The following is a 24,613-nucleotide window of genomic DNA, read 5'->3' on the forward strand; positions in this document are numbered from 1 at the left end:
CTCCGAGGAGGAATGCCCACCCAGCCCTCCCCTGTTTGGTTTATGTTGAGGCGCGGTCGCGGTCCGCGCCTTTAGGGGGGGGTACTGTCACACCCTGGCTCTGGGGACTCTATATGTTGAGCCAGGGTGTGTAGATTCTATGTGTTTTTGTTCTATGTTCACTGTCTAGTATTGTATTTCTATGTTGGCCAGAGTCGTTCCCAATCAGAGGCAACGAGTGTCAGCTGTTGCTGGTTGTCTCTGATTGGGAGCCATATTTGGACAGGCTGTGTTCCCACAGGTGTTGTGGGATCTTGTTCCTTTTGGTTTGTTCCGTGTTGGTTGTTTAACCTAGGACGTCACGTTGTTCGTTTATTGTTTTGTTCTTGTTATCACTAAAGATAATAAAGTATGTTCGCTCATCACGCTGCGCCTTGGTCTACTTCGTTCAACGATCGTGACAGATACAATTGTAGACCTGCACAAGGCTGGGATGGGCTACAGGACAATAGGCAAGCAGCTTGGTGAGAAGGCAACAACTGTTGGCGCAATTATTAGAAAATGGAAGAAGTTCAAGATGACGGTCAATCACCCTCGGTCTGGGGCTCCATGCAATATCTCACCTCGTGGGGCATCAATGATCATGAGGAAGGTGAGTGATCAGCCCAGAACTACACGGCAGGACCTGGTCAATGACCTGAAGAGAGCTGGGACCACAGTCTCAAAGAAAACCATTAGTAACACACTACGCCGTCATGGATTAAAATCCTGCAGAGCACGCAAGGTCCCCCTGCTCAAGCCAGCGCATGTCCAGACCCGTCTGAAGTTTGCCAATGACCATCTGGATGATCCAGAGGAGGAATGGGAGAAGGTCATGTGGTCTGATGAGACAAAAATAGAGCTTTTTGGTCTAAACTCCACTCGCCTTGTTTGGAGGAAGAAGAAGGATGAGTATAACCCCAAGAACACCATCCCAACCATGAAGCATGGAGGTGGAAACATCATTCTTTGGGATGCTTTTCTGCAAAGGGGACAGGACGACTGCACCGTATTGAGGGGAGGATGGATGGGGCCATGTATCGCGAGATCTTGGCCAACAACCTCCTTCCCTCAGTAAGAGCATTGAAGATGGGTCGTGGCTGGGTCTTCCAACGACCCGAAACACACAGCCAGGGCAACTAAGGAGTGGCTCCGTAAGAAGCATCTCAAGGTCCTGGAGTGGCCTAGCCAGTCTCCAGACCTGAACCCAATAGAAAATCTTTGGAGGGAGCTGAAAGTCCGTATTGCCCAGCGACAGCCCCGAAACCTGAAGGATCTGGAGAAATACCTGCTGCAGTGTGTGCAAACCTGGTCAAGACCTACAGGAAACGTATGATCTCTGTAATTGCAAACAAAGGTTTCTGTACCAAATATTAAGTTCTGCTTTTCTGATGTATCAAATACTTATGTCATGCAATAAAATGCAAATTAATTACTTAAAAATCATACAATGTGATTTTCTGGATTTTTGTTTTAGATTCCGTCTCTCACAGTTTAAGTGTACCTATGATAAAAATTACAGACCTCTACATGCTTTGTAAGTAGGAAAACCTGCAAAATCGGCAGTGTATCAAATACTTGTTCTCCCCACTGTATATGTGCTTTCTTGAGCAGGGGGACCTTGTGGGCGCTGCAGGATTTCAGTCATTCACAGCGTAGTGTGTTACCAAAATGTTTTCTTGGTGACTATGGTCCCAGCTGCCTTGAGATCATTGACAAGATCCTCCCGTGTAGTTCTGGGCTGATTCCTCACCATTCTCATGATCAATGCAACTCCACGAGGTGAGATCTTGCATGGCGCCCCAGGCAGAGGGAGATTGACAGTTATTTTGTGTTTCTTCCATTTGCGAATAATCGCACCAACTGTTGTCACCTTCTCACCAAGCTGCTTGGTGATGGTCTTGTAGCCCATTCCAGCCTTGTGTAGGTCTACAATCTTGTCCCTGACATCCTTGGAGAGCTCTTTGGTCTTGTTCATGGTGGAGAGTTTGGAATCTGATTGATTGATTGCTTCTGTGGACAGGTGTCTTTTATACAGGTAACAAGCTGAGATTAGGAGCACACACTATACAGGTAACAAGCTGAGATTAGGAGCACTCGTGTGTGCTCCTAATCTCAGCTTGTTACCTGTATAAAAGACACCTGGGAGCCAGAAATCTTTCTGATTGAGAGGGGGTCAAATACTTATTTCCCTAATTAAAATGCAAATCAATTTATAACATTTTTGACATGCGTTTTTCTGGATTTTTTTGTTGTTATTCTGTCTCTCACTGTTCAAATAAACCTACTATTAAAATTAGAGACTGATCATTTCTTTGTCAGTGGGCAAACGTACAAAATCAGCAGGGGATCAAATACTTTTTTCCCTCACTGTATGGGAAGTATTTATTATTCGGTGTGTTGAAATGTTCAGAGCGTTGTAGATAGAAATGTATTAAATAGAGTTCACATGATTCCTGGACTCTATTCTACTTGACAGACAGTCATATCTGTTCTACACAATACAAATCTATGGGAACGTTCTGTAATGTTGCACCTCCTGAACAGTATGAATGTTGCTCCCTTCACTGCATAGCACCAGACAAGAAGCATCTATTCTAAACCAAACAGAATGGAATGAATGGAATGGCTGGAACATGATGGATGTCTTTATAAGTTCACAGAGAGGTGAACAGAGCAAACATTTTGTTCAGAAAACCTCTACGTTTAAACCCTCAACATCTCTGGGTTGTTGCAAGAATTATGTTAGAGATCAGTGGTGGAAAAAGTACTCAATTGTCATACTTGAGTAAAAGTAAAAAGTAAAGTAAATACTATACATCAAATTCCTTATATTACGCAATCCAGATAGCATGATTTGAATGTATTTATTGACATCCAGGGGCATACTCCAACACTCAGACATCACAAACGCAGTATTAGTGTTTAGTTAGTGGTCAGAGGCAGTAGGAATGAAAACACGCTTTGCCTGAGCATTTGAAATGTAACGAGTACTTTTGGGTGTCGGGACATTTTGGGAGTAATAAGTACATATTTTCTTTAGGACTATACATTTTAAATGTAAGTAATTTAGCAGATGCTGTTATCTAGAGCGACAGTAATTTACATTTTACATTTTAGCAGACACTCTTATCCAGAGCGACTTACAGTTAGTGAGTGCATACATTTTCCATACTGGCCCCCCATGGGAATCGAACCCACAACCCTGGCGTTGCAAGCGCCATGCTCTACCAACTGAGCTACAGGAGTAGTGAGTGCATACATTTTCGTACTGGTCCCCCGTGGGAATCAAACCCCCAACCATGCTCTACCAACTGAGCCACACGGGACCAATGTAATGTAGTGTAATAAACGTTTTCCAAAATATAAATAGTAAAGTACAGATACCCAGTAGTACTTCAAAGTAGTTTTACTTAGTTAGTTAGTTTTACTTAGTTACACCCCTGTTAGAGATAATGGGAATATGTTTTTTTACCTCAAGTTTTTATTTATTTGATCATATCAAAACAAATTCATGTTTCCAAGCATTAGGAGAATGCTTTTCTCACCAAATTGTGTTGGTGTTTTGAAGCTAACATGGACTGATTTGATGCTCTCCCAATAGTAATATAGTTTGCAGCCATGTAAAAATCTCAATGGGTGCCTTATAGTTTATGGTGAGATTGATTTCCCACAATATTTTAGATATATTTTCACGAAACATGTGAACCTGTGCTTTTGGTGTATTAATTAGTAATGTGTGTATTTTCGTTTTTTGAATTATCAGCCATTATGGGTCTGCCTTTTATTAAAACATTTCCAATTGATGTCTGTTGGCAAAATTTTTTTGTGAAAAAGCATTACTTTGTTCTTATTTCTACTCATACTGCGGTATAGTCCCGTGTAGCTTAGTTGATAGAGCATGGCGCTTGCAACGCCAGGGTTGTGGGTTCGATTCCCACGGGGGACTAGTATGAAACAATTAATTTAAAAAATGTATGCGCTCACTAACTGTTAATCGCTCTGGATAAGAGCGTCTACGTAAATTAATAGTTTTATTTAATTTGGAAATGGGGCCATTTACTAAATGTTTGATACATGTTTTTATTGACTCTTGAAAGTAATTTTATTTGCATTAAAATCACTGTTTGTCTATACTTTTAAATAAACTTATTGAAAAGGTTCTGTGAAAAAAAGACTTTCTTCCCACATCTGCAATATCTGGTTTGTCCAATATTTTTTTTGTCCTTTGAGTTACTTGAGATTTGGAGCTCATCTCGCGACATTTTGTTGTTGGCGCACACTAAAATGGGCGCGCCGGGAGCCTGAACGCAAATGGAGTAGCTTGGAACGCTTTCTCAACAAACTCGTTCCGTCCCAAAACGTGCATCATTTCAAGATTTATGCATCTCGCTCACAACGAACTGGCTAGATAGAGGTTACAGCATTTTCTTCAACTAGTTAGCGAACTTACTTTAGTTGCACGAATCTAGCTGCTGCCACCTTTGGCCAAGAAAAAGGAGAAGTCACAACTTGCAGTTTGAGGGTTGTTCTGCGGGAATGTCGCAGAAAGAAAGACCTAAGTTTTATCGGCAGGAGGTGACCAAGACGATTTGGGAGGTACCAGAACGCTACCAGACCTTGTCTCCAGTCGGGTTCGGGGCCTACGGATCAGTTTGGTAAATCACGCTTTTGTCCTATTATGTCTCCGCAGAGAGCTAGCCAATGTAGCCATTAATTTCAATAAGGACTTCATATATGCTAAAGTTAGCTTTCCGGCTAGTGTATTCAGAATAGAACGCTGCCCCGCCGTAAGGCCCATTCTCGAACTGTGCCAGTGAGAGCGAGCGAACATGCGAACCCTTACCCTAACCAGTCTGTCCTCGCACAATCGAATAACATTAGCTGGACTCACCATTCGCTAAAATGTTGCCATATGAAATGCTGCAATGTCCCAGCTACAAAGTTTGCGAGTTACGTGCACGATTGAAATGTAGCCAGGTACTTTTATAGCTTATCCGAATAGCACAATTCAATTTAAACGTATTAAAGCTATTAAAATATTATGCAAATTGATAGCCACAAAGAGAGTTGGGAAGTAGTCCGTGTGGTCGTAAGGGTTATTGGTTTCGTGTACTTTCTGTTAGGTTATTTTATGCTTTATCCAGTGGGTTGGGTAACGGATGCATTTCGGACCCACAGTTTACAGTTCTTTAATGGAACTGTCGCAGCCGAAGTAGCAAGTTACATTTGTTGTTAAACCTCCTCAGAGTGATGACATGATGATGTTATGATGACTCATCGGCCCAGAATAGGACAAATTACTCTAACCAGGATACATGGCTCACTGGTTTACTGTCTGGACTTGTTCCTTAGATGTTGAAGAAAGGGGATAGGGTCTGTCTTGACTTGCTCCGTAGTTGAGGAAACAAGAGAGAGGGTGTGTGTGTGTCTATTTGAAGGACATTAACTTCAAGTTATTAACCTCTTGCCCTTCTATGTTTTACCATTTGAATCCACTTTTATTGAAGTACTTGCCTGGTCCCAGATCGGTTTGAGCTTTTGCCTACTCCATTGTCATGTTAGCCTAGTTTTTTTTTTCTCTTCACCAATACAGGCTCCTGTAATACTTCTGCTGCTAGGAAACAACAGGACAGGATAATCCTTCTAGGATCATATATTCAGAGGTTTCCTTTACCTTTAGTTAATGAAAATGGTCCTAGTAGTACCCTGTATTACCCTAGTTGTACCCTGTATTACCTATTACCGACTATGTTATTAGTATCATCTGCTGGGTTGGTGTGTGAGTAAACATCTAGTTGTTGTTGTGTTCCCCATAACGGGCAGCAACTGCTGTGCTGCTGCCAGGCAGAAGGAGGATTTGTTGATGGTGGGATTACTGTTGGGTTAAAAAAGGGAACTGGAAATCAGACATTTTTATACTACCGTACATAAAACATTTGCTTTATATTCAGAAGGACTACCTCGTTTGTGTGCACCCCAGCTCACATACGTACAACTTTATCTAAATGTTTATGTTTGGTGTGGCCCGGGGACTCCTGACCTCCTTGGTCTTGCAACTATTTCATCACAAACAATTACTCTGCTCCATACTGTGAGTGTGTACAACAGTTTCTGCTCTCTTGCCAACTCCCTATAGAATTGTCAATGACAGCAATGGAGTTGGCAAGAGGGTCTAAACAGATCCAGGCTGGCAGCTGACTTCTCATGACTGTTATTTTATTTTACTTCTGCTCTTTTTTTTCTCAACACTTTTTGTTGTTGTTTTATTTTTTACTTTTTTTGTTAAAAATAAATGCACTGTTGGTTAAGGGCTGTAAGTAAGCATTTCACTGTGATGTCTGCACCTGTTGTATTTGGCGCATGTGACCAATAAAATTTGATTTGATTTTGATTTGTGGTTAGGAAAGATTCAAAGAGTGAGGAAGTGAGCTGGAGACTTCCCTCCCCTAGTCTCAGTCAGCCAGGGTGAATCTCCAAAGTATTATCCTCAATTCCTCAGGTCCTCCCTCTCCTTGCCATCTTCTCAAGACGTCAGAGGAAGAGAGGAGAGCATTGTTTCAAGTTTCTTAATGTCACATGCACAAGTACAGTGAAATGCCTTTCTTGCAAACTCAAAACCCAACAATGCAGTATTACTAGACAAAAGCACACACGAAATAAGAATAAGAGATATGAAATACATGATTAAGTAAGTATACTATATACAGGAAATATTTACAAAGTCAGTTCCAATACCATATTTACATGTGCAGGGATACTGGAGTGATGGAGGTAGATATGTATAGGGGTCAGGTGACTAGGCAACAGGATATAAGATAAACAGAGTAGCAGCAGCTTGCATGTGAGTGGGTGTGTGCGGGTGTGTAGAGTCAGTATAAATGTATGTGCATATTATGTGTGAGTGAGAAAATGATGGAGTGAGTGTTTGTGTGTGTTGGAGTGACAGTGTGTGTTGGAGTGACAGTGTGTGAGTTTGTAGGGCCCTGTGAGTGTTTGTATTTATTTTTATTTTTTAATTTTACCTTTTTTTAACTAGGCAAGTCAGTTAAGAACAAATTCTTATTTACAATGACGGCCTACACCGTGCATAGAGACAGGTCGATAAAGATACAAGGTAAACTCGGTCCGTGTAGCTATTCTGTTAGCTATTTATCAGTCGTATTGCTTGGGGATAGGAGCTGTTCAAGAGCCTGTTGGTGTCAGACTTGATTCACCGGTACCTCTTGCCGTGCGGCAGCAGAGAAAATAGTCTATGGCTTGGGTGGTTGGGGTCTTTGACGATTTTCCGGGCATTCTTTTCACGCCGCCTGGATGGCAGGGAGCTCGGCCCCAGTCATGTACTGGGCTGTCCTGATATAGAGGTCCTGGATGGCAGGGAGCTCGGCCCCAGTGATGTACTGGGCTGTCCGCACAAGCCTCTGTAGCGCCATGCGATCCAGGGCGGTGCTATTGCCATACCAAGCAGTGATGCAGCCAGTCATTGGTGGAGAAGATCCAAGGTGTTTGTCTCCTCCAATGCTTTCCTCACTTCCCTCTAACGTTTTCAGAAGGCAGCTCCTCTTCCCCTAGCTTGTCAGCCAGACAACACGCCATTGAAAAGTTGTAGGGAGTATTGGTTCCATTTGGGAACCAGCCTCAGTCTGCTGAGAGATGACATTTACTTTTCCTCCTCACTTCAGCAGCTCTTGCATCACTTCATCTGGTTTCATGAAAATATCAGCCCCTTAGTGGGCCCATTTTAAAATGGGTGTTTTTCCTGTGTCTTCTTGGAAAATGACAGCCTGGCTGCAGCAACTTGCTTCAGGCTGACGCCTATTTGTGAAGCCTACAATTCAGATAGCCTACTGTTTGTAAAAATCGTGTGCGTAACATTTTGTCACAACGCTGATTTCTATTTGATCTGTACTTTTAACTATCCGTAACAGTACTTGTATTGCAGAAAAATGGGTGCAGCTCTGTTAGATAATGTTGACTAATATCCACCTCTTGTAGTTGAAATAAACTAATGAATTTTTGTCTTCTCATCCAGCTCGTCGTACGATCAGAAGACAGGTCTGAAGATCGCTGTGAAGAAGCTCTCCCGGCCTTTCCAGTCCATTATCCACGCCAAGAGAACCTACAGAGAGCTGCGGCTGCTCAAGCACATGAAACATGAGAATGTGAGTTCTGTCTGTCTTAAAAGCTCCACAACTGATAATAGTAACAGGTAGTACTACTGATAATAGTAACAGGTAGTACTACTGATAATAGTAACAGGTACCCCAGATTGGGAGACATGGAAGTACTACTGTCTCTGTCTGTCTCTCTCTTGTCTCTCTCTCTTGTCTGTCTCTCTCTCTCTTGTCTGTCTGTCTCTCTCTCTTGTCTGTCTCTCTCTCTCTTGTCTGTCTCTCTTGTCTGTCTCTCTCTCTCGTCTGTCTCTCTCGTCTGTCTCTCTCGTCTGTCTCTCTCGTCTGTCTCTCTCGTCTGTCTGTCTCTCTCTCGTCTGTCGCTCTCTCTTGTCTGTCTGTCTCTCTCTCGTGTGTCTCTCTCTCTCTCTCTTGTGTGTGTCTCTCTCTCTCTCGTCTGTCTCTCTCTCGTCTGTCTCTCTCTCTTCTGTCTCTCTCTTGTCTGTCTCTCTCTCTCTTGTCTGTCTCTCTCTCTCTCTTGTCTGTCTCTCTCTCTCTCTCTTGTCTGTCTCTCTCTCTTGTCTGTCTCTCTCTCTCTTGTCTGTCTCTCTCTCTCGTCTCTCTCTCTCGTCTGTCTGTCTCTCTCTCTCGTCTGTCTGTCTCTCTCTGTCTGTCGCTCGCTCTATGTCTCTCTTTTAAATGCAGCAGAACTATGTTGGCTACATTAATCATATTACTGAATACAACTGTGCTGCTGACTGAGATATCAACTGTAGAAAAATGTTGGTGGAAGTATTCCACTGTTCTAGTTCCAATGCTCCTCTCTGCTGAAACCAACTTCTTGTGCAGTCATGAAGTCATTGGGAGAGCGGATACAATCTCTCGTTCCCTGTTGCATTATTAACTTGACCATTGGCCTTTCTGTATTTCAGGTGATCGGTCTTCTAGATGTTTTCACACCTGCTACTAGTCTGGAGGAGTTCAATGACGTGTGAGTTGAGTTAACTGTTAGGCCTAACGTTAGCTATTTTATAATAATATAATATGCCATTTAGCAGACGCTTTTATCCAAAGTGACTTACAGTCATGTGTGCATACATTTTTACGTATGGGTGTTCCCGGGGATCGAACCCACTACCCTGGCGTTACAAGCGCCATGCTCTACCAATTGATCTACAGAGGACAACGTATTTTCTTTATATACTGAATGTCTCTTTATTACCCCTTCATATTTTTCCCTCGTCCAATACCTATTGACAGTGGATCATTCACTCAGCCAATGCCTATCGACAGTGGATCTTCAGACACCAACAGTGGATCATTGCCTCACTTCAGACACTAACAGTAGCCTTCAGTGTCTTTCTTTTCCCAGCAGCAGAGATCAAACAAAGCCTGCTCTGCCTGGGAAACTCCTGGGGTACCTGTTACTATTATCAGTAGTAGTACTACCTGTTACTATTATCAGTAGTAGTACTACCTGTTACTATTATCAGTAGTAGTACTACCTGTTACTATTATCAGTAGTACTTCCGTATCTCCCAATCTGGGGAACTGGTTACTATTATCAGTAGTAGTACCCATACGTAAAAATGTATGCACACATGACTGTAAGTCGCTTTGGATAAAAGCGTCCGCTAAATGGCTTATTATTATTATTATTATTATTATTATTATTATTATTATTATTATGACTTGTTACTATTATCAGTAGTACTACCTGTTACTATTATCAGTAGTACTACCGTATCTCCCAATCTGGGGTACCTGTTACTATTATCAGTAGTAGTACTACCTGTTACTATTATCAGTAGTAGTACTACCTGTTACTATTATCAGTAGTAGTACTACCTGTTACTATTATCAGTAGTAGTACTACCTGTTACTATTATCAGTAGTAGTACTACCTGTTACTATTATCAGTAGTAGTACTACCTGTTACTATTATCAGTAGTAGTACTACCTGTTACTATTATCAGTAGTAGTACTACCTGTTACTATTATCAGTAGTAGTACTACCTGTTACTATTATCAGTAGTAGTACTACCTGTTACTATTATCAGTAGTAGTACTACCTGTTACTATTATCAGTAGTAGTACTACCTGTTACTATTATCAGTAGTAGTACTACCTGTTACTATTATCAGTAGTAGTACCTGTTACCAATGTTCCCTCTAAGCTGCGTGAGTGCTCGGGTGCCACTATCAACGTTTCCCTTTAGTGTGGCAATTGTGATCGTATCAATGCAATATTAGCCACTTTCAATGCAGCAAACCGAAACAAAACGAACTATGCAAGAGATTTTTTTGTAGGCAGGACTCCTCGGAGTAGGATTATATTGCACACGACTCAGCCTGTACTCTACACATACCGGTGCGGCATAACCAATCAGAGCCATCAGACCATTGCCATATATGGATCTGTGCCATTTACTTTGAACTGGACTGTGTTTACAGCATGAGTGGTCGTGAGTAGATGCGCTTGTTTTGGGATCAAAGCAAGAGCTGCATGTAGCCACGTGTACACATTTTGTTCATATCCTTTGCTATTTTTTAATTTTTTAATTTTTTTTTGTCATTTAGCAGACGCTCTTATCCAGAGCGACTTACAGTTAGTGAGTGCATACATTATTTTATTTTTTTCATACTGGCCCCCCGTGGGAATCAAACCCACAACCCTGGCGTTGCAAACGCCATGCTCTACCAACTGAGCTACATCCCTGCCGGCCATTCCCTCCCCTACCCTGGACAACGCTTGGCCAATTGTGCGCCGCCCCATGGGTCTCCCGGTCGCGGCCGGCTACGACAGAGCCTGGATTCGAACCAGGATTTCTAGTGGCACAGCTAGCACTGCGATGCAGTGCCTTAGACCACTGCGCCACTCGGGAGGTCAGTTAGTATGTTATTAGCCCAGTTATAGATCATTTGTAGTCAGAAATAGGGGAGTGATTACTTCCTACAAGAGCACAAAACGTGTACATTTCTAGACATTAGTGTGTGACTATTATCAGTAGCAGTACAACCTGTGACTATTATCAGTAGCAGTACAACCTGTGACTATTATCAGTAGCAGTACAACCTGTGACTATTATCAGTAGCAGTACAACCTGTGACTATTATCAGTAGCAGTACAACCTGTGACTATTATCAGTAGCAGTACAACCTGTGACTATTATCAGTAGCAGTACAACCTGTGACTATTATCAGTAGCAGTACAACCTGTGACTATTATCAGTAGCAGTACAACCTGTGACTATTATCAGTAGCAGTACAACCTGTCACTATTATCAGTAGCAGTACAACCTGTGACTATTATCAGTAGCAGTACAACCTGTGACTATCTCCCTTCCTAACCTTGGTAATAGTTACTCACTGGCTGCCTTGGCTTCAGTCAGTTACGGTTTGTTGATGTTGAAAGTCAGAAAGAAGAGGAAGTGGACAGATTGTTCAGCTAGCTGCCTTCTCCCTCTGGTGTGTGTGTGGGGGTGCCTGGCTGAGAGGGTGTGTCGACACACAAGCCTGGGCCTGCTGCTGTAGGAGAATGTGCAGAAAAAACCCTGTTCCTACTCTCTAGAAGCCTCCTGAGTGCCTGAGTCTGTTAGTGCTATTTGCCATGTTTGTCTTGACTTTGACAGCAATGAAGAGCACAAACTGACCTGGGACCAGGCTAGCACTCTGGCAGCTCCACCACCGACAGGCAGGGGTAACTGAAGTGTGCTCTCAGCCTCTCAGATGCCCCCCTGTTCCAGGTAGATGAACACCCTGTACCACAGTGTAGTGGGGGGGGGGGGGGGGGGGGGGTCACATGCCACACAGAGAGCGGGAGGGTAGAGAAGGAGAGAGAGGGGTCTGGAGAGAGGGAAAAAGATATGTGAAACAGCTGCAGTGGAAGAAGCTGCTCTCTCACACAGAATGATCAAAAGGGAATCAAGGCTATTTTCAGCTTATGCAAATCATCTGTGTTCAACATATGCCTGCAGGACAGAGGAGCAAAGGGAGGGGTTTTCAAACTGCTGTACAGGAAAAAGATGGGATATGTTATGCAGAGGTGCTGTATCTGTGGTTCGCCCAAACAGCTCCTAAAATATGTGACTCACAAAACTGTTCATAGCTCCTCTACCCCTGAGAGGGAGGGAGGGAGAGCATGGATCAACAGGGATGGGGGCTCAGTATTTATATACCTCATTTATACCCCTTCCTCTCTCCCTCTCTCTGATTGAAACCTCCATGTGCTCCTCATGTATGTTTTGGCTCCTCTTTCTCCTCCCCTTCAGAAGTACTTTACCACTGTTTGGGCTTGTTTCATCCACTATGGGATTAGATTTGAATTACAAAGATAAGTGGGTTTAATGGACCTGAATTTTGTTTAATGACATTCTATTCGTGGAAGGCTCGCCTTGCTGTGGCTTCTAGAGAGAAGGAATGTGTGTGTGGGGAGCAGCCGCTCAACCGGTTTCAGCTGGCAAAAACAGACACTGTTGCCTTACAATCAAAGTGTTATTGACAACTTGTAAGCTATATTTCGTCAACAAATATTTGTTGTGAAAACAAATACATTTGCCCAACAAGCACGTGTTTGTCTCATACATTGTTACAGTTGTTGGTTAGCTAGCTAGCAAATTTGAGACATATTTGTATTGACATCACATCAGTCAAAACAAGAGATTTTACATGACATTTTAGTCATTTAGCAGACGCTCTTATCCAGAGCGACTTACAGTTAGTGAGTGCATACATTTTTCATACTGATGGTATCAAGAACAAGATAGAACTAGCTGAAACAAGCCATCTACGATTCACACCACATCACTTTCTTGTCATTGTTGCCTTCTATCTGACCGTTCAGACAACACACAGCCTTTTACCTCTTTGCACGTGCATTATTGTGGGGATGTTGTCAGCCCACCCGTCTATAGAAACACATGCATGTGAATTGTGAATGTATGTGTCTATGGGTAAAACAAATATAATGAAGAGTTTTGGGAAAATGTATACGTTTGTCTATATGGGTGGGAAACAGATGGCACGTCGTAATACAGTGGAGTTGGTGAGCGTTATGGGTTCACTGGGAACATTAACCAGACAATGAACCATTGGCCAACTACAGAAACATATGTCACACTAGTGGACTATGTAACAGTGAGAAACAGATGGTAGTCGATCTCTTAATACCACAGAGTCTCTAAACCCAGAGGTGCAACAATGCGAGACTTCTGGGAACGCTTGCGAAAATTGTAAATTGTTTTTCGAAATGTAAAGGCACAACCTAGATTGTAGCCAATGTCTTCAGTAGTTGAACATGTTATTACTCCAACCTCGTGAAAGTGACAAACTGACACCTTTTCATTTTCGTAAAAAAACTACTTTATAATCTGACGGCCAGCGCAGTTCGGCACAAGACAACCGTTAGACCCGATGACGTGTTTTTGCACGTGAGCTTAGCTAGCCAACGTTTCAATGACAGTGCCTACATGCGTGATCGGGGATTTCTATTGGAGAAGCACTTTCTACATATCTTCATACTAAACCGTCTTTGTTAATACAGTGGAGTTGTTTAGTTTGAGCTTGTGTCTTGTTGTGATTTGTAGGTACCTGGTGACCCACCTGATGGGAGCGGACCTCAACAACATAGTCAAGTGTCAGAAGCTGACAGACGACCATGTACAGTTCCTCATATACCAGATCCTCCGGGGGTTAAAGGTGAAACAACATGCCTGGAGATTTAAACATTCTTCAACTAACTGCCATTCACAGTTGTTGACCAGTGTTGTGTACATTCCCAGCAGGCAAAATTGTTGAAATGAAGTCAAATGTGTGTCATTTCAACCAGTTTTGCCTGCTGGGATGTACCTCAAAACTACAAACCTCTGAGCTAAAACGTATGATTCATGATGTTGATTTAATCTAATGCCTTTGCTCTCCTTCACCCCTCTCTCCTCAGTATATCCACTCAGCAGATATCATTCACAGAGTAAGTCTCCTCTCCTGTTTGATTCAGCCCACAGTGAAACAGTCCTTCCCAGTTGACAACACTGTGTCTTGTGTTAGTTTATGGCTACTTGGTTCACTTCCACATGGCAGGTTCAGGCTTAGGCCCTCGCCCTGGCCCTGGCCCAGGCTCGCTCCTTAATCAAACACTATAAACCACGGAGAAAGTGAAACTGTAAACAGTACCTCTGTTTTGTACCGTGACCGAGTCAATGATTCAGAGATGCTGTTTTGAAAGAACTAATCTGATTGGTTAGAGATTGAGTCAGTCTTGCAGAAGCACTGTAGAAGTTTTGTAGGAGCACTTGTACAGATAGTGGTGGTTTGGTTTGAGAGAATCTAGACTCAATTGAGAAAGCCCATTCAGATCTGGCCTCATGTAGGTAGTCTGTAATAATATAGGAACAATAATGTCTTGTCTCCAATCGCTCTTCAGGACCTGAAACCCAGCAACCTGGCTGTGAATGAGGACTGTGAGCTGAAGGTAAGGGAGTTTATTATTGGCCCATTAATTCAAACTGGATTCATCTTGAATTGTCGGGACAGGAGTGTCAGACAGTCTGCCTGAGGGGGTAACCAAGCACACCCTGATGACATGGTGTTATTAAAAGTTCGCTGCAAGGAGAAAACAGTGTGTGACCTTTGTGTTCACTATCTTGAAGTACAACATGGTTTTGTTGTGTCTGTCCACCTCAGATTCTGGACTTTGGGTTGGCACGGCACACTGAAGATGAGATGACTGGTTACGTTGCCACTCGCTGGTACAGGGCCCCAGAGATCATGCTGAACTGGATGCATTACAACATGACAGGTACTGTAGCTAGAGATCTGAGTGGTGTAGACGGCCTGCATCTGCTCACTGTAGACATGTTTACGAGCTATCCATTTAGGCTACACGTTGTTGATGTACTTTGATCTTGGGCCAACGGTCCTGCCATGTGGATGTCATAATAGCAGGACATTGTAAATGGACATGCTGAACATAATGGTTTCCACCCTATATGTAACAGTAGACATGTGTTATTCCTCTATATGTAATAGTAGACGTGTTATTCCTCTATATGTAACAGTACACATTTGTATAGCACTTTGTGACATCTGATGATGTAAAAAGGGCTTTATAAATACATTTAATTCGTTTGTTAACCTCTATGTAACCGTAATGTGTTATTCCTCTGTCACAGTAGACATGTGTTATTCTTCTATATGTTACGGTAGACATGTGTTATTCCTCTATATGTTACGGTAGACATGTGTTATTCCTCTATATGTTACGGTAGACATGTGTTATTCTTCTATATGTTACGGTAGACATGTGTTATTCCTCTATATGTTACGGTAGACATGTGTTATTCCTCTATATGTTACGGTAGACATGTGTTATTCCTCTATATGTTACGGTGGACATGTGTTATTCCTCTATATGTTACGGTGGACATGTGTTATTCCTCTATATGTTACGGTAGACATGTTATTCCTCTATATGTTACGGTAGACATGTATTATTCCTCTATATGTTACGGTGGACATGTGTTATTCCTCTATATGTTACGGTAGACATGTGTTATTCCTCTATATGTTACGGTAGACATGTGTTATTCCTCTATGTTACGGTAGACGTGTTATTCCTCTATATGTTACGGTGGACATGTGTTATTCTTCTATATGTTACGGTGGACATAATTATTTTCTCTATATGTTACAGTGGATATTTGGTCTGTGGGATGCATCATGGCTGAACTCCTCACTGGCAGAACGCTGTTTCCCGGTACTGACCGTATCCTTTCATTGCCCTAACCTCAGTTACCCTACTATGGGTCTAATATGAGTACCTAAGCTGAAACGTCCTCTACTTTGTGAGTATGCCTGACCTACCCGTTTTCGTGACTAACCTTCGAGTGGTTGGTGGTGAGATTCCCACACAATATGTCCTTAGTGAATCACATCGGATAAGACCGGAGTACACAAAGAATCTTGCTGCTGGTGATTGATTGACATGATGCTAACAGCTTTTTGCAGGTCCAGACAGTAGCAGAAGATGACTGACCGTGTGTGACCTAAAATAATGTGTTCTAAGCTTCAATGTTCCTAACCTGTTGTTCTGCAAAACTAACCCCACTATGGTGCCTCGATGCCTCTTCAACTAACCCCACTATGTTGCCTCTTGACGTTTCTTCAACTAACCCCACTATGGTGTTTCTTCAACTAACCCCACTACGGTGCCTCAATGTTTCTTCTCTTGCGATCAGCTCTGCTGTCTCTCTCCCTACAGCATGCCATGAGGCTGACTTGCACTGTAGAAGAGCTCATAGTTTGTCAGTTTCTGTAGCCACGCTCATTTCTACTTCTCCACACTTGGTCTCTAAAACTCTGTTTTGTCAGGCTTCCTGGCCTCCTTCCATTGTCTGTCAGATGCACACTGCCTCCTCTTCTGTAACACGTGTATAATAGTATGCTGGTCTGTATGAGAATGTTTTGATCTGGATCTGCTGAATGAGTCTGGCACTGATCTTTGTATTGCCTTGCCTTGTCTGTCAGTGTTTTTAGAGGTACTAACAGCAAGGCGTTTAAAGATGCATTCCCTGCGGTGTGTTTACCCATTACATGACCTAGTTCTTTTCCAGCACGATGACACCTAACAATTCCAATTGGGGCCCTGTGTTTTGCGCAATCATGTGTCATAGCAAGATTTTAAAGATTTAAATAAAGGTTAAAATCCAAGTATGTTACATGATTGCGCAAAACGCAGAGCCCTACATATAATATAGGAGGTCATGTTGTTGATTTTCAACCGTTCACAGAGTAGCTGCGATGTCAATGGAGACAGTTGATGTAAATATTCTGATATAGTTTATACAAGTATGTTACACTTAGTTTATAATATATGTTATAGTCCGTGTGAAACTCTGAAAATGCAATGTCCCAGGCTGCTTTTGTGATTGTTCTTGGTTCCATTGTGCCAGGCAAGCTCAATCAGTTATTTTAAAGACAACATACTGTTGTTGCTGGTTCCTCCCCCCTCCGCTGCCAGCTCCTGTTGATCCTTTACACACAGTACCTGTTAGACATTGATCAGTTGAAGCTAATAATGCTGCTCGTTGGGACGCCAGGGCCTGAGCTCTTGATGAAAATCTCCTCAGAGTCTGTGAGTTATACACATCGTTATTATGCTACAAGGTCTTTGGTTGCTTAAATTGCTAAAGGGCCTGATAATTATTTGTTTTTGCATCAATTTGTGAAGTGTGTTTATAATCTTCAACAACCATTTGACATGTTTACATCCTCTTAAATCTCTGTCAAATGCAACACCTGTTTTGATTTAAACTAATTCTTCACCCTTCTCAGGGCTCTACAGTGCGGCCATTTTACTCCAATATGCGCCTAAATATTTTGCTGTGCGACCTGTATTTTTTTAATGTAGGAGCACCAGTGAGCCTAGAAAAATGACAAATTATATCTTTATTCCCCAAAAATATTTTTCATTGTGCTCCTACATTTTTTAAAACAAATAAAGGTCAGCGTAGAGCCCTGCTTCTATGTTCAAAGCTTGGGTTTCACTGCTATGGTTGATTAACTTGACTTTCTCCTGACTAATTGAACTTTCTCTTCTCTACCATAACCTCAAGCATGCTACCAATCTTTACAATCTCACCCTCTTTTGTTAGCTTTCCCTACAAAGATGGCACTATTCCCTTTTTGCACAGCGTCTTAGGAGGTGAGCCATACCATAAAACTCCTAGAGAAGACTGTTAGCCCGCTGAGCTAAAGCCTAGGCCAGAAAGCCAGGCATAAGCTCGGGGGCTAACACGAGTCATCAGGTCTCCCACTGACTAGCTGTTTATCAACTCACCGTCTTTGCTATACTGCTGTCTGTACTGATACCCCTTGACCCGTACCTGATAGATATAAACCAGCTTCAGCAGATAATGTGTCTGACTGGAACGCCCCCAGCCTCTCTAATAAGCAGGATGCCAAGCCACGAGGTGAGCAGGACCAAATTACTCAATTCAATGCATTCTCTATGGGGCCAAGCGAGGATTCGAACACAAGTCCTCGAACCTGCGTGCCACAAGACTGTTAGCCCCAGGGTTGGGGTAAATTCCATGTCAATTCAGGAAGTAAACTGAAAATTGCACTTTTACTTCCCGAGTTGACAGAATTGACCCCAACCCTGGTTAGTACGAACCACCGCCGTTACATCTAGCCCAGAGCAAAGCCACATACCGAGGGCCCCAATATTACAACCTCCTTAGAGGATATTTGCTCCCACATAAAGAGGAAGTAGACAAAAAAAACATGTAACATTTGATATTTTGACCTTTCTGCTTTTTTAGACTTGTAGGTTTCAATTTTCTACTACCCACACCACTCTATTGTAATCACTGAGTGGCATCTGATGCCTGCTGCACGTCAATGCAAGTCCAGCAGCAACTACTCTCTTGCCTTCTAATGTTTTGGTTTGCCATAGCAGTGTTGTATAAGGTATTAATATGCCTAGAATTGCACACTAACAAACTATGGCACATTGCCTGAACCAGAATCTGTTTGAATTGAAACACTTCCTCCTCTGACAACAGTGTGGTAAGGAAAGTAGGAACTGAAATTGACAGAATTGTTGAAGTGTGAACTACTACATTATAAGACTGCAGCCAAATAAAGAAACAATACTCCGTTATAATACTCTTATTCTCCTATTGCTTTCCCTCTCTGCACATTCACCAAATCTGCTATTAAACCCTTTCTTGCCAGTGCTGATAATTAATCCCCACTTGCCAATGCTGCCATGTGACTATGGTTGGGAGTAAAACTACTCGCATTTCTCCTGATGAGGGCCTCTCTAATCCTTGTCTGCATCCCAAATGGCAGTCTATTCCTCTTTTATAGTGCACAGTCACAAGTGGGTACATGGGGACTGTTGTGCCATTTGGGACATGCCCTTGTCTAATATGGGACTAACTAATCTTTACTCTCTGAATACAAGATTAGTGGCTGTTTTCCCAGACCCAGATTAAGACATTTTTTTTTTGTTGCCCAGAATAAGTTGCCTTAATCGGGGTCGGGGAAACCGGCCCTATAACCCCAAAAGAAAAGTGGTCATCTTGTGGCTTTTGAAGTGTATTCCAAATGGCACCCTATTTTCTACATAGTGCCCTATGGGACCTGGTCAAACGCAGTGCATTATATAGGTAATTGGGTGACGTTTTAGATGCCAGCCCTGTTTGCGTTCTATTGGCCTTTGACCTCCCATCTCTTTACTCCCATTGGTTTACAGGCAAGGAACTACATCAACTCCTTGCCTCCGATGCCTAAGAGGAATTTTTCTGACGTGTTCATCGGCGCCAACCCACAAGGTAGTGTTGGAAGCATTTTACACTCAAAACACTTAGCTGTAAATCAGATCCCAAGATGTTATAGTTTGTGATGCTAATGAGAGGGAGGAGTTCTAAGACGGCCTGCTGCAGCCGTTTTCCTATAACAGCACTCCTACTACACTGAGAGTCTCTGTGAATATGGACCCTGTTGATGAGGATTATGTTTTTCTGCTTGTAGCTGTGGACCTGCTGGAGAAGATGTTGGTTCTGGACACCGATAAGAGGATCACGGCTGCCCAGGCTCTGGCCCACCCCTACTTCTCCCAGTACCATGACCCAGACGACGAACCCGAGGCTGACCCCTACGACCAGAGCTTTGAGAGCCGCTTGCTTGAGATCGAGGAATGGAAACGTATGTAGAATGGAATACACAGGGTCATTATGAGATGATTTTAAGACCACCTAAAGGGGTTATACATGCTCACGACAAGTCTTGCAATGAATGCATTATTATAACAGCATCATGCATTATACCTGAATGCTTTAAGTAAAATGTGACCAAACCTTTTGTCCATCTTGCAAAATAAATGTATTTTGCTCTGCTCTGCTCACACCCCCTCGGACAGCTCTGAAACACTTGCAAAACACATTTCTCTCTCTCTCTCTCTCCTCACAGGGCTGACCTTTGAGGCAGTGTGTGATTTTGAACCACCCATCTTCGATGGAAACGACATGGAATCGTGATTGGGCGATGTGATTTCTACTAGCCCCTCCCCCGTCACCCCCACAACTCTATCACTGAGGTTCCCTCTTATCATACGACCTTTTGGAAAAACAATATCATAATCTGAGTGCCTACAAACGTTTGTCTATTGTTAGTTATATTTCTTAAGCTCGCACTCTCTCTCCCACCATTTTGACTCAGTAAGGTGTTGCCAGGGAAACGTTACAAAAATAGCCTGGTCCCAGATTCGTTGGTGCTGTGGCATGACAATGGCCATGGGAGTTGGCTGTACAGCCCAAACAGATATGGGACCAGGCTAGACCTACAATGGAGGATAGGACATTTTAAGAGCTGTTAAGTCGGTGTTAACTAATACTGATTGTATGTGTCTACTGCAGTGTGTTTTCAATGGAGAAACGGAGGCAAGCAGAAACCAACCACTAATACCATTATTGGTCCATTTCTGAAACATGTCATGCTACTTTTATTGTCTCTACATGTGCATCCGAAATGGCACCCTATTACCTATTTAGTGCACTACTTTTGACCAGGGCTCTATATAGGGAATAGGGTGCCATTTGGAATAAAGCCTATATTTGAACTCGTTTTGTATTCCTCCTTCAGAAGTTGTTGTTATTATTATGAAACTGTTGCTCACCACTGTATTCTATTTGCTCACCACTGTATTCTATTTGCTCACCACTGTATTCTATTTGCTCACCACTGTATTCTATTTGCTCACCACTATGATATTCAAAAGAAATGAGATGCTGAATTGAAACGTCCAGGAAAATGTGTTCTGATTTGAATCATTTTAATGTTGTGTATCATCTGAAATGTGGAATAATGCGTCTGTCACTCGCACTCTGCCAATCTACCAATCACAGCGTTTGCGTCACAGACTCCCAGGCTTTGTTTTCCTGTCAATCACAGCGTTAGTGTCAGACTCCCAGGCGCTTCAGAAACCGTTGATGGATCTGCTTTACTGGATCTGTTATATGACGTAGGTTGTGTCCCTAATGGCACATTACTGCCTATATAGTGCAGTACTAAATGCGGAAAACACATATTTCAGTTGAATGCATTCAGTTGTACAACTGACAAGGTATCCCTCTCCTTCCTTTTGACCAGGGCCCATAGGCTTATGGTCAAAAGTAGTGCACTATATAGGGAGACATTTGGGACAGACACAAAGGAGATTTGTTCTATTCTTCAACATTGTTATGAATTTAAGAAATTGTTTTAATCTACCACATTGCAGATTCATCCCCCCCCCCCCCCCCCCTTTCGGTTACTGGCCCAACGCTCTTAACCGCTAGGCTACCTGCCGCCCATTTAGTGCTCACAAACCGTAAAATCATTATTCAGTTCATTGAATACCCACATGATGTAATTCTGGCAGATTCAGACAATTTGTTGTTTAATAAATGTCTTTATTATAAGTGGCTTCCTCTCGTCCTCTCATCTCCTTGATCTGCACTGAGGTGAAGGAGCTGGACAGGGGTCAACCATATTGCTTTTCAGAACAGAACTGTGCAGATGAAGGACAGAATGGAAGGAAGCCACTGTAGACTATTGAGATACAGCCCCAGTCAGAATAAATAACCATGATAGCCCCAGGACTAGCCTGGTTGAACCAGATTGAATGCTGCGCTCCATTGAACAGAGAATTCAATCTGATTTTAGCCACTTTCCCTATTTACACTTTGAAACCAGATGGAGTTGATATGAGCCACTGTGGGTTGTCAATGAATGTGCCAATCAACGTGGCATTAAGTCAACTCAGAAAAATATGTATTTTTGGGTACCAAATCAACTCAAATGTATGTAAATATCTGTTCTATATTTTATTTTTTAATCTTCATGATTTATCTTTTGTTGTTTATCGAATTTAAACAATCTTCATTATCAGCATGTTCGTCATTTGTGTGTGTGTGTGTGTGTTGAATACGTGTTAACAGGAGTTTGGCGTGTCACGCTTAAAGCCGCAAAATAGACAAATTAAATTGATGTCAAATAAATGAGGGAATTGCTTAGATATATTTATACTTTGAGGTGGTATTTAAACTGGAGAGAGATACTGTTGTTTATTTCAGCAAAGCCCCATAGAAGACTGACATCTAAGAGTATTTACAGCAGAGTAACTATTAGTATAATTAATGCCTTTGTTTATAAAGAAATAAAGACAGTTATTTTTAAGTAGAGTCTGTTTTGTGCTTTATGTCCCCAAGTCCATAACCTGCATGTGCCAGAAGTCTTCACAAGCTGGATTGTGCATCCACCGACCAAGCTTTAAATATATATTGAATTCATGAAATATGGATGCCTATATAAGGATGGTTATAACCTGGGTGGTTCGAGTCCTGAGTGCTGATTTGCTGACAGCTGTGGTATATTCCACGGCTATGACAAAACATGTATTTTTACTGCTCTAAATACATTGGTAATCCCTTTATAATAGCAATAAGGCACATCTGGGTTTGTGGTATATGGCCAATATACCATGACTAATGGCTGTATCCAGGCACTCCGCATTTCGTCTTGTGTAAGAACAGCCCTTAGCCGTGGTATATTGGCCATATACCACACCCCCTCGGGCCTTAATCAAATAACAGCCTCTTTAATAGTCCACTAGGGGTCACACTTCACAAAAGATTGTCTTGTTGTGAGATAACGGAAAAACGCACAGAATGACCGTTTTTTATATACAATTTACATTTGAGTCATTTAGCAGACGCTCTTATCCAGAGCGACTTACAGTTAGTGAGTGCATACATTTTCATACTGGCCCCCGTGGGAAACGAACCCACAACCCTGGCGTTGCAAGCGCCATGCTCTACCAACTGAGCTACAGGGGACTATAGAAGTCGTAAGTTTACATACACCTTAGCCAAATACATTTAAACTCAGTTTTTCACAATTCCTGACATTTAATCCTAGTAAAAATTCCCTGTTTTAGGTCAGATAGGATCACCACTTTATTTTAAGAATGTGAAATGTCAGAATAATACTAGGGAGAATTATTTATTTCTGCTTTCATCACATTCCCAGTGGGTCAGAAGTTTACATACACTCATTTAGTATTTGGTAGCATTGCCTTTAAATTGTTTAACTTGGGTCAAATGTTTCGGGTAGCCTTCCACAAGCTTCTCACAATAAGTTGGGTGAATTTTGGCCCATTCCTCCTGACAGAGCTGGTGTAACTGAGTCAGGTTTGTAGGCCTCCTTGCTCGCACATGCTTTTTCAGTTCTGCCCACACATTTTCTATAGGATTGAGGTCAGGGCTTTGTGATGGCCACTCCAATACCCTGACTTTGTTGTCCTTAAGCCATTTTGCCACAACTTTGGAAGTATGCTTGGGGTCATTGTCCATTTGGAAGACCCATTTGCGACCAAGCTTTAACTTCCTGACTGATGTCTTGAGATGTTGCTTCAATATATCCACATAATTTTCCTTCCTCATGATGCCATCTATTTTGTGAAGTGCACCAGTCCCTCCTGCAGCAAAGCACCCCCACAGCATGATGCTGCCACCCCCGTGCTTCACGGTTGGGATGGTGTTCTTCGGCTTGCAAGCGTCTACCTTTTTCCTCCAAACATAATGATGGTCATTATGGCCAAACAGTTCTATTTTTGTTTCATCAGACCAGAGGACATTTCTCCAAAAAGTACGATCTTTGTCCCCATGTGCAGTTGCAAACCGTAGTCTGGCTTTTTTATGGCGGTTTTGGAGCAGTGGCTTCTTCCTTGCTGAGCGGCCTTTCAGGTTATGTCACTATAGGACTCGTTTTACTGTGGATATAGATACTTCCTGTTTCCTCCAGCATCTTCACAAGGTCCTTTGCTGTTGTTATGGGATTGATTTGCACTTTTCACACCAAAGTACGTTCGCTCCTTCCTGAGCGGTATGACGGCTGCGTGGTCCCATGGTGTTTATACTTGCGTACTATTGTTTGTACAGATGAACGTGGTACCTTCAGGCGTTTGGAAATTGCTCCCAAGGATGAACCAGACTTGTGGAGGTCTACAATTTTTTTTCTGAGGTCTTGGCTGATTTATTTTGATTTTCCCATGATGTCAAGCAAAGAGGCACTGAGTTTGAAGGTAGGCCTTGAAATACATCCACAGGTACAACTCCAACTGACTCAAATGATGTCAATTAGCCTATCAGAAGCTTCTAACGCTAAGACATCATTTTCTGGAATTTTCCAAGCTGTTTAAAGGCACAGTCAACTTAGTGTATGTAAACTTCTGAACCACTGGAATTGTGATACAGTGAATTATAAGTGAAATAATCTGTCTGTAAACAATTGTTGGAAAAATGACTTGTGTCATGCACAAAGTAGAGTTTGTTAACAAGAAATTTGTGGAGTGGTTGAAAAACAAATTTTAATGACTCCAACCTAAGTGTATGTAAACTTCCGACTTCAACTGTATATATTTTTCCTTTATACAAACATTTG

The 24,613-nt window shown here is 42.3% G+C and overlaps 1 protein-coding gene across 3 annotated transcripts; it reads left to right on the forward strand.

Annotated features, from left to right (window-relative positions):
* The first annotated feature begins 4,297 nt into the window (after positions 1-4,297).
* On the forward strand, positions 4,298-22,348 carry LOC311147893 (mitogen-activated protein kinase 14A-like). Of its 3 annotated transcripts, XR_014614821.1 has the most exons (13): positions 4,309-4,676; positions 8,051-8,180; positions 9,062-9,120; positions 13,714-13,825; positions 14,067-14,096; positions 14,550-14,597; positions 14,810-14,924; positions 15,819-15,890; positions 17,179-17,258; positions 19,386-19,464; positions 19,664-19,837; positions 20,102-20,648; positions 20,720-22,348. XR_014614821.1 is itself a non-coding variant. In XM_084184723.1 (12 exons), the coding sequence occupies exons 1-12, from the start codon at positions 4,558-4,560 to the stop codon at positions 20,167-20,169; spliced, it is 1,086 nt and encodes a 361-aa protein (XP_084040849.1). In that variant the 5' UTR covers positions 4,298-4,557; the 3' UTR covers positions 20,170-22,348. The 3 variants fall into 3 exon arrangements, 2 of the variants coding, with proteins under 2 accessions (XP_084040849.1, XP_084040850.1); XM_084184723.1 differs by having other exon boundaries at positions 4,298-4,676; positions 20,102-22,348; XM_084184724.1 differs by lacking the exon at positions 17,179-17,258 and adding an exon at positions 18,017-18,096 and having other exon boundaries at positions 20,102-22,348.
* Positions 22,349-24,613: the final 2,265 nt, after the last annotated feature.

The sequence above is a fragment of the Coregonus lavaretus genome (genome assembly GCF_964263955.1).
Source record: "Coregonus lavaretus genome assembly, chromosome: 20".
NCBI classification, from domain to species: domain Eukaryota; kingdom Metazoa; phylum Chordata; class Actinopteri; order Salmoniformes; family Salmonidae; genus Coregonus; species Coregonus lavaretus.